At 42.7% G+C, this 10421-nt stretch overlaps 1 protein-coding gene across 2 annotated transcripts; it reads left to right on the top strand.

Moving 5' to 3' along the window:
• The first annotated feature begins 2122 nt into the window (after positions 1–2122).
• On the top strand, positions 2123–9992 carry LOC113010559 (cysteine/serine-rich nuclear protein 1-like). Of its 2 annotated transcripts, none has more exons than XM_026149667.2 (5): positions 2123–2141; positions 4832–5052; positions 7539–7801; positions 7884–8186; positions 8464–9992. In XM_026149667.2, exons 2-5 carry the CDS (start codon positions 4833–4835, stop codon positions 9427–9429), a joined length of 1752 nt encoding a protein of 583 aa, XP_026005452.2. In that variant the 5' UTR covers positions 2123–2141; position 4832; the 3' UTR covers positions 9430–9992. The 2 variants fall into 2 exon arrangements, with proteins under 2 accessions (XP_026005452.2, XP_026005451.2); XM_026149666.2 differs by lacking the exon at positions 2123–2141 and adding an exon at positions 2316–2454.
• Positions 9993–10421: the final 429 nt, after the last annotated feature.

Here is a 10421-nt window from a genome sequence, read left to right as displayed (position 1 = left end):
GAGTGTGAAGTGAAAGAGCAGCAATGTTTGTGCTCTGACTCTCTTCTGACAGGCAATATTCGCAGAATATGGGTGCATGACAATGGTGAGGAAAGCAGCTCAAAAAAACTGAACTGATACTGAGCAGCCACATACAAGTGGCTTTAAATCTGAAAAGTGTAAAGGAATGAGGTCAGGAGTCTGGGTCAGTTTGCACTGCGATGGCTGCATGGATACAGTGAGTAAATACAGGCAGTTGTGAAAGAATGGCTGAATATTAACAAACGTAGGAACAAAAACTCTGACTTTCTCTGCTGCACGGGTGTGAAAAGGATCATCCGCCTGACACATCTGAGGCACACAGCATGCGACACAGTCACACCATGCGTGGTAACAGCCTGCAAAAAGGAACAGGAAACTCCAACTGTATTTGCTCAAATGTATTTTTGTCCAGGCAATGATTGTGCTATAAATAGCCACATGAAGCCTCACATAGCACTTTGATGATGTGTTATGAGTAAGTTGTAGCAATCTCTCTGAGCGGATCCTTCAAGCTGCAAAATCTACCTTGAGTCAAATATCCAGATTCTAATTTTAGCAGCCAAGAACAGACATAATTTCTTTTACGTGCCATTTCTCTGCCCTATAATCTGTCCTGCTGCACTGTCTCTCTGTGTTTACTCTCCACGCAAGTCACACACACACATGCTGCACTACAGTGATCCCAGCCAAAGTGGGTCACTCTCTCGTAACACACTTCCACAGAGTGCTGAAGTCAGGATGAGCGGCCCTTCCTCTGACCAGAGGATTTGGACCAGCAGATATTTAGGCATTAGTGCAGCTATTATTTAACCCTTTCAAACTGCTGCACAGATCTGTATCAACACAAGGGGGTCAAAGCTTGAGTCCAGGAGTATTTTGGGCATGTCCATCTTTCCGTTCATCTGTCTGTCCATCTGTTTTGTCTGTCTCCCCTGAGCTTCATTTTCCTCCCAGTCGGGGACGCAGAGCACAGCCTATGATTATCTTTAAAAGCAGAGGCACTGGAATCTTAAATCCAGCCGCTTTACCTTCACTCAGCCACAAGGTTCATGGTGTAAGAAAAGCTCTGTTTGGATAGCCCATAACGAGTGTGTGCGTATACATGTTATAGGCTTTAATTTATGACAACATCTGCTTGTGAGGAGTGTGGCGTGAAAGCAAGAAAGAGGATTTTTCTTTGCGTTAAACGGGCAGAGGCTTTACATCCAAATCCATAATCCTGGCCATCTTCGGCTCTTCTGCACTGCAAACTGTTTCTTAAAGTGCCTGACTGGAACCATCACTCCTACCAATGTAACAGGAAATATATTAAAGGAAAACAACACAAACGCCAAAGGCTGTATCTCACGTTTAATGATGGTCTTATCACAATTTTACTACAGGTCTAAAGGTGGCTTACAAAGATGCGAAAGCCTTGTTTAAATAAAAGGATTAAATCCCCAAGGAAGTCTGAATACTATTGAAATACTATTATGTTTACTTTACTTTTACTTTAAGTAAGTTCTGTAGTTCTTTTATGTTTGTGTTTTCTATTCATTTATTTGCAAATGCATTGATCTGATATTTGCTAAAAAAATAAATAAATAAATAAAAAAATAAAAAAATACACCCTACATAGGAATAAACATAAACGTTGCCAAGGCACGTGTCCTAACTCGTTTGTAACAGTGGCTGAGTGCCTTCTGATAATAATCACCAGCTGGAGGTCTAAAGGTTATTTACCAGCACATCACCAGTGGGAACAGTACAGTGTGAACACAACAGACAGGAATCTGTGGGCAGCACTGAGTGAGAGGCGTCTCCCGCCTCTACGTGTGTCACCGTCTGCGTCAAGACAGACAGGGCAGCCACAGAGGACTGATGGTAAGCAAGAGGACTACCTGCCCGACACTTCCGGATTATTAAGCTAAACGATTGAGCTTTGGCTAATGAATCTATGGGACAAAATAGTGATACAGTATAAGAGAGTAATGATGGAAGCTGTTATACTACTAGCGAGTAAATATTAAGCTCTTGAAACGTTTACGTCGAGGCTAATAACATTGTTATGCTAGCGTCTTATATATTATTACTTTCTTCTGCGCGAGGTTTAGCCTGTGCTGAAATGTCAACGTACTATGGTAAGTGATACAAAAAGCTCAGCGTTAATGAAAACGAAAATGCTGTTGCTGTCTTATGAGGCGAAACTGCCGTGTACGTGATTTCCCAAGAAACATAGTTGAGGTCTCGAGGAGGGGGTGAAGTATCTTGTTGCCGTGTTTCGTGTCTTTGGGAGCTCCCAGCCAGTCCTCTCATGATCACACTGGTACTACTGTGTCGCTTCACTTAAACACAGGCGGACACACAATGCTCAGCTGGCTGGACGGCGGACAGGACACGTAACTTTGTGTCAATTTGCTCCTTCTTTGTTACTATGCTGTGTGTTAATTTGTGGTGAGTAACTAAAAAAAACTCTCTGTCAGTAAATACTTTAGCCTATAGAGTGACCTTAAATTGTTTCATGCTTTTTTCACTTCTCTTTATGCTTATAAAAACTGTGTGGCATATTTGTGTGAAATGTGGTAAGTTACAGTTATGCTGATTTTCTGCTTCATATTTCACACCTTAACACTTAACGGACAAGAGTAATGTTGAAGAAAACTTGTATGTGTTTGTGTGTATGTGTGTGTCCTGCTGCGCTTACGCTGACCGTGCCCGCAAGTGTTTGCCCTGTAGCGAGCAGTGGGGAACAGTGTTGTCATTGTGGCTGATATGATCGCTGTGTGTGTGTCTCCCTCCGCGAGGTGAAGAGGTCAGCTGCCTAATGACTGTTATTATGCCAAACAGGAAACGACTCCTACTCTCTTCCAGTGAAAACCCCGTGTAACATTCCTTAAGGCATTTAATGATTGTCTGAACGTTTTATTCTATCCTTGTATTGTTGTGGAAGTTTTTGTCCCATTAAAAGTCCTGCAACCTCTTCTTAATCACTTATGTGCGTTAACACAGTGTAGTACCTCCCTCTTACTGTTACACGCGCACGTGCACGCGCACTCTCCGTTGCTGCTGCTGCTGCTGCTGCTGCTGCTGCTTTGAACCTTTAAATTATTGATGTGGTCTCAGCGGACACCTAGGCGAACTGCGAGGCTTTTCTGCTCTGTCAGATATTAAATGTAATAAATGTGATAGAACTGGAACAAGAGGGTGCTATAATAGCACTGCTCTGCAGTATTAATTAGACACAACTCTCACTCTGATTCTGGAAACCTTGAGCATGACTGTGCAGATGCTTTTCACCTGAGATAAATTCCTTTCCAGCTGTCTTTGTAGCAATGGTTCCTTTTGTGTAAACAGTGTAGGAGCTGAGCTAAGTCTCTTGTTTCATCTCGTATTTGCTGATGGATCCAGGAAGTTGCTCAGTCTGAGTGCACACACACACACACACACGCACACGCACACACACACACACACACACACACACACACACACACACACACACACACACACACACACACACACACACACACACACACACAGCCTCACTGGTCTAAGGTATTTGCTTACTGCAGACTATCTGAAGCCCCGTGTGGACCCTGGCTGACTGTGTATTAGTGTAGGGCAGTGACAGACTGTCAGTGCAGTGGTTTACATTCCTTTTCTCTGACAAGAAAAAGAAATGCTTCTGTTGTAACTGTGGGTGTGTGTGGTATGTTTTCGGTTGCTTGTGTTAAGTTCAGTCTAAATCCCAGTCCTGTTACCTATTGGATCACAATAGCATGCTCAGCACAGATGTTTCTAACTGTTGGCAAAGAAGAATAAGAGCTATATGCCAGGCTTTACATTTTAATAGTTTTTTTTCATTGAAATGTCTTCATATAACAGGGCAAAATAGGAAACGTGCATATTCACTGACTGACTTCTACAATATTATTCTCACACGGATTTTTGGAGGGTTTTTTTTAATGTTTCTCAAGCAAAACCACATAAACATATGTAAACCTTTTTTTGAGAAAATTGTGCTTTGTGTTTTCAGAGCTTATACGGCTCAAACCGGTCGGTCAGTATTTAAAAATACTTAGCAGAACAAAATTGGTCATCTGCTGCAGCCCTCAAACAAGCAAGCAGTAAATGGGGCTTGTGCCTAACAGCTTTTATTTTCTGTTGCTACTCACTTTTTCTCAGTAGTTTAGGAAAGTCTTGCCAAAGTGTGCAACCCTCAGAGTTTGTATTTCCATGTTCACATCCAAAAATAGCATTCACTTGAACCATTACATCCCCCACCCCCACCCACCCCACCCGAGCTCTTAGCACACAACCACTGGACGGCCTGTTTCCACGAATTCTTCACAAAAAACTCGAGGAATCACTGGAATGTTAATTACTCAGCGGGGAAAAGAACAAGAAAAAGAAATGTTGATTTTTTTTATTATTATTTTTAAATATATAACTCATCTTGTTGTTAGTCAACAAAAGATTTCTCTTGACGTTGTTCCACTTACGAAACATGACTTTGTAGGATAATCACTATCAAGACTGAATTCGCCTAAACAAACTTGTGGCCTGAAACTGGCTCGACCAGCTGACAGGCAGCTTTCGGCAGGAAGATCGTTCTTTCCCTTAGCTTTTGAAAAGTGCTGTTTACGTTCTCAGTTTCCAATACATGTGAGAACGCAGCGCTGTCTCAGTATTGCTCAGCTGTCTTGAATAGTTGTTCCAGTATTAAAGTGCTGATTTGCATAAGATCTACTGTAATTGTAAATGACTAAAATCCATTTCTTTTTCTTCTTGTGTGATTCAAACTAATGCCCCTGCTTCCTTTTTGTTTCTGCAGAATGCATATCACCCACCGCAGTGCAACAATGAGAGGCATCCTTAAGAGAAAGTTTGCAGAGGTTGATGACAATGCCTACTCATCCTCCTCCTCCTGCTCGTCTCCTCCATCCTCCCTCTCCTCTCCTGCCTCCTCAGAGTCAGACTCTGATGGAGAGCGCGGCTCTTCTGAAAATCAGGATTTCACACCTCGCAGCCCTGCTTCACCCACCAGTTTGCCCAGTAAGTCTTCAAACCAGCTGTCTTTTTTCCTTGTCTTTCAAATAATGCAAACGTCTTCCTTATCTGTCCACTTTCCCATCAGCTTTTTATAGGAGTGTCTCTTATCGCCCCGCAGCAGCACAGTTATGACTGACTGATATGAAAACGCTAACCTTAGGGCTGTTCTAGATAACACAGAGGCAGGATGGCTCGCCTCTGGACTGCCTGGCTGGTTGTGTAGAAGATCATTTGCCTGAGTGCTAGGAAGTTGTGGAATCAATTTGAATAGTAGGGTCACTTTAAACAAGCCATATCGAATGGCCTTTATTCAAATGTCACGAGGCTGCACACCCCATCTATCATCACTGGAAGTGCTTATAGTCACAAAATTTGATGCATCAAAGAACAGGATTGCCAGAGATGTTAATAAGCGGGTAATCAGGCTGACGCAATTATAGATCTGTAGATACAGGAGGATATCAAGCCACATCCAGGTGCCGCTAAACAAATACTTGAGCCTCAGAAGCGAAACAAGCTGCACTAACAGAACACACATTTCACACACATAAAGGAGAAGGGAACTGGCACACAGATGGACTGAGAGACAACAACAGCACACACACATTAGAGAGCGAGGCAAGAGGAGAAGTTGAATGTCCCAAAGGACAGAGATTCGTAATGAGGCACCGGCAGCCAGAGGAGAGACACAGAGAGGTCTGTGGGTGGCCGATGGTTCGCCACAGAGGAAATCGGGAGGTGAAAATAGGAAGAGCGAGCTGGAGGAGGGAAAAGACAGACACAGAGACACGCTTTGGGTCATGTTCAAATAAACAAAGGTTTGGGGGAAATGTTTTCAGAATATTTACAGTAATCTCTTGGACAGGACAAACACGGTGTCTGCTAGACTTGATGGATTCGGTGTGGAAGTTGCCTGGACAAACAGCAGCTGAGGCAAGCTTAATCAGCTGGCCTCCCTTGTTTACTGACTTTTGCAACTGGAGTTCAGCCTCAGTTATGTGTGAAGGTCAGGCAATTTGTTGAAGCCAAACTGTTACATCAAGCAGTAACCCGATGGATGGATTGAAAACTAAACTGCCAGTGTCTAATTATACTGTGATAAACACCCAAGTAGCAGCAGGCAGCAAAGACGTGAACTCGTCTCTCCCCCGCTCTGTTCTGTTGATCAGCCTGTTGTTGCAATCGACCCGTCTTGGTATTTCCTTTGTACATGTGTTCAACTGTTGACCCTGGCCTCTGTAGTGAAGCACCTGTAGTGTGTCCCCTAGTGGCCACGCTGAGACCTGCAAAGCCTGTGTCACAACTCAGCCCGTATTTATCAGGCATCAAGGAATCTTTTCCTGGAATTGTGCTTCATGTGAAGTTAGGAGAAAAGGGACTTGAACAGTACTTCAAAGCAGCACTTAACTTTGAGCAAGGCGGATTCTGTCTGTGAGAATGTGGCATTGCTCTTGAAAGAGCAAATTAAGAATTAAAGTGACCAAATAGATTTCTTTTTTCTGATGGTAATCATTTGGAAACATAAAGAATAGAGCCTGAGGATCTGTGTGTACACTTTGGTGACCAAGTTGAAAAGTCAAATGTTAAAGTTTTGCTTAATTTCTTTAAAGCACCCCTTTTATACACACATCAAACAGCACTTTATACAAAGATTCTTTTAGAGTAGCTTTGCATGATTCACATAATCAAAACCATCCGACACTGATTTAATCCACTGTCTGAAATAAGCCATTTTATCTCCCATTCCTTTTATTCTGATTGGATGCCCCTCACAGACATAAGGTTCAAACAATTGATGGACAATTATTTGTAACGTTTGTCATTTTTAATAATAAGGAAAGGAATAATAGGTGCGCTTGAAGTAACTTTACAGATGCATGTCTTTTATTATCATTATGGGGGTTAATTTCAGGGGAATGAGTCTATATTCAGAAGTACAGTCATTAAGGACCCTTTATTTAACAAAGTCCTTTTTTTTCTGTCACTGTTCAGCCTTAATGTTCTTCTTATTCTTTGGGAAAACTTCATTTTGAAATCCATGTCTTAGTTATTTATGCTGAAGTAAACCTAAAATAAATTTCTATTTCCTGGCCTCTCCTGCTTTTGGGGAGGAGAAAATTACAAAAAATATCTTATTTGACAGAACTATAGGAGGTATTTTTAGCCATATAACACATACGTGTGCACTATTCATGGGTTAATGAAACTCCAATTTGCAAAAACTGGTTTTAAAAAAATAACCAGTTTATTTTAACAACGAACATTTTCCTGTTTGGGGAGTCCCAAAACTTCTGTATGTAGGAAATATTATTGCATCATAATTATTTTTGCCAGGATGGACTGATATATGATTTTGCTGACCAACATGCTTATGTTTTACAGTGTACTTATGGTGTCATTTACCAGATGCTTACTTTACACCACAACCAGGTACCGTAGTTCCTCAGTTTACGTGATGATTCTGCTGTTTGTTTTTTTAACACAACCAGCTCACTCCATCCTGAAGAGGCCTAAGCTTGCAAGCAGACCGTGCACCGTACGCTTTGACCAGGTGACAGTGTTCAGCTTCCCGCGGTGCCAGGGCTTTACCAGCGTGCCCAGCCGTGGAGGTGCCACCCTTGGCATGGTGCGGAAGCACAGCAGCCTTCAACAGTACACGATATCCGAGCATGCACTGGAACAACGGGACAGGCGCAGACAGAGACTCAGAGAGAAACGGAGGAAAGAGCGGTTAGAAGCTTTAAAACACAAAGTAGGTGCATTTCATTTCTAAACGTTTGCAGCGCCTGTCTGCATGACGCCTTTCTGACTTACTTCTGTTGTGCTCACTCCAGCTGATTACCAGTGGGGCCATTGACCAGCAGGAAGCAGACAGGCTTACTACAGATCAAATCCCAGATGAAGACACTGACAGCGACGTCAGTGATAGCGATCAGGAGGACAGAGGTTTCCTTCAGCCATTCTCCTCTAAACATCGCCAAGCCATCCTACAAGCAGCAGGGGTCAAGTTCATCGACAGGGAGGAGAAGAGGCAGCTTCATGCCTTGCGACTCTCTAGAGAGACCTGTGGATGTGACTGCCGAGGCTTCTGTGAGCCGGAGACCTGCGCGTGCAGTCTGGCGGGCATTAAGTGTCAGGTACATCTCCACATACACAGAATTTCTTCTCCAAACCTTCCCTCCATAAAGGGTAGTTTCAACATGTGTAATTCAGACTGATTTGAATGTAAATTGTAGTCTACCCTGTGTACGTATGCTTGTATATAGTCAGATGCTGAATGTTGGTTATTATTTCACCTACGTTTGTTTCTTAGTGACTCACTGATGCAGAGAATCCGTGAATCACTAAGCTGAGTCAGTAGGTTCTGTTTATGAGTAAATCACCATTTTCTTTCCTTGCTTTTGTCACATACAGGTGGACCACTCCAATTTCCCGTGTGGCTGCAGTAAGGACAGCTGTGGTAACATTCAGGGACGCTTCGAGTTTGATTCCCGCCGTGTGCAGACTCATTACATCCACACCGTCATGAGACTGGAATTAGAGCGGCGTTTGCAAGATGAAAAACAGAACCCTGAGGACCGGGCTGGACTTACAGAGGTGATTCAACAGCATGAAGAGGAGGAGGAGGTCTGTACAGAGCAGAATGCACAGGACAAGAGCTGTCCCTTTGGCTTTACCTCAGAGGAGGCTGGCCTTCCTGTCACCATGCCTGCCACCCCTTCATTCCATTTCATCCCAGAACGCTTGGTAGTGGAGGAGAACAGCTGCAGCAGCGATATGACTGAATCTTCTTGCTCCTCCTCTGACTGTGATGCAGGAGGAGGCTGCAGCGGGGGTCACAGTCTCCCTGATGTTGATGGAGGGTTGAGCCGTGCTCTTAGCCTCTGTGACTCGGACAGTAATAACTACTCCTCATACAGCCACCTGAGGCTTCAAAGAGACCCAGTGACACAGCACAGCAGCAGCAGCGGCTCTGCCACTCACAGCAGTACTACTGACAGTACGGGACCACACACAGTCGACACATTCGCAGACAATATAAGCAGAAACTCAGTGACAGATTATCTTGATGAAAATGCGAATCAACCCAGAGACGTCTTCAACGACGACTCTCTCGATGACTTGCCAAACACGCCCTCTCCCACTGTGGACTATTCCTTTAGCAGATACATGGACTTGAGTCTGTCCTCTGACTCCGACCTGGAGTTCTTTGACAGCGATTATCCCTGCGGACCACTGCACAGCTCTTTCAAAGGGCACAGACACCCAGACAGTTTTCGCCACCTCCAGCTGTTTAGCTCCGTCAGTTTGCCACAGTACGAGTCGAGCACCCAGCTCCTGGAGTCTCTGATCGGGTTAACTGAACAGAACACAGAGTAGATTTATTCAGTCACTGATACCCAACTTTTTTTTTCTTTTAAGCAGATTTAAGGAATTCTTGTGATACGATAAAAGAAAATGTGTGAGAGAATGTAATGTCCTGAGCACTGCTTTTATGTATTAGTAATAATTTTTTGACGTACAAAGACTAATGGATGATGACATATTTTTCGTAGCTGGATATTTTTCTATTGCTGAAAAAATATTTGCCTTGAGTATTTGAAGAAGTATTTGCCTAGAATCTATGTCTTTTTTAATTTCCTAAAACTATATAATAAAAATCTGATGTGTTATTTAATTTTTTTTGTCATCGTGCCCATACCCTAGAGGGTATGCAAGAAGAGAGAGGTGCCATGTGAATAGAAACACGTGTATACTGCTGGAAGGTGGCCAAGACAGGATAGAGCTAATCCACTGTGACTCATGACTCCAGCCTCTAGTATGTGAATATTTTTTCTTAATAACTGCCAGGGTCACTGTGGATTATCTGTTATGTGTTTAGCAGTATGGTCAGAGTGTGTCTGTGATGGAATAATAAAATATTTTTATTTATTTGATTGCAATTTTTTGTTTGGAGGTGCAATTTTGTATGAAAGTCTCTATTTTTGTGGTTGTTCCAGGTGCTCCCACTATTTACACTACAAACCAAAATCCAAAAATGTTATGCCGATTAAAATCTAAAGAAAAATAGAAAGCACCAATCTTCCAATTTCACAATGCCACGCTGTATTCATAATAGAACACAGAAAGCATATCAAATGCGAGAAACAAAGTGAGACATTTTATTAGTTAATGAAAATGCACGTCTCAAAAAAGTTAGGACGGGAGCAATGAAAGGTTAGAAATGTAAAAAAAAAAAAGTGGCACTAAGAAGAAATAGCTGGACCAACATTTTGAAACTATACACTATAAAAAGAACATCTTAGAGAAGCAGAACTTCTCAGAAGTAAATATGAGCATAGATTCACTAATCAATTTAAAACTGCGTCTAC

Source organism: Astatotilapia calliptera, chromosome 18, assembly GCF_964374335.1.
Source record: "Astatotilapia calliptera chromosome 18, fAstCal68.1, whole genome shotgun sequence".
NCBI classification, from domain to species: domain Eukaryota; kingdom Metazoa; phylum Chordata; class Actinopteri; order Cichliformes; family Cichlidae; genus Astatotilapia; species Astatotilapia calliptera.
The sequence above is the reverse complement of the archived record's forward strand: the minus strand, read 5'-3'. Positions and strand labels throughout refer to the sequence as shown.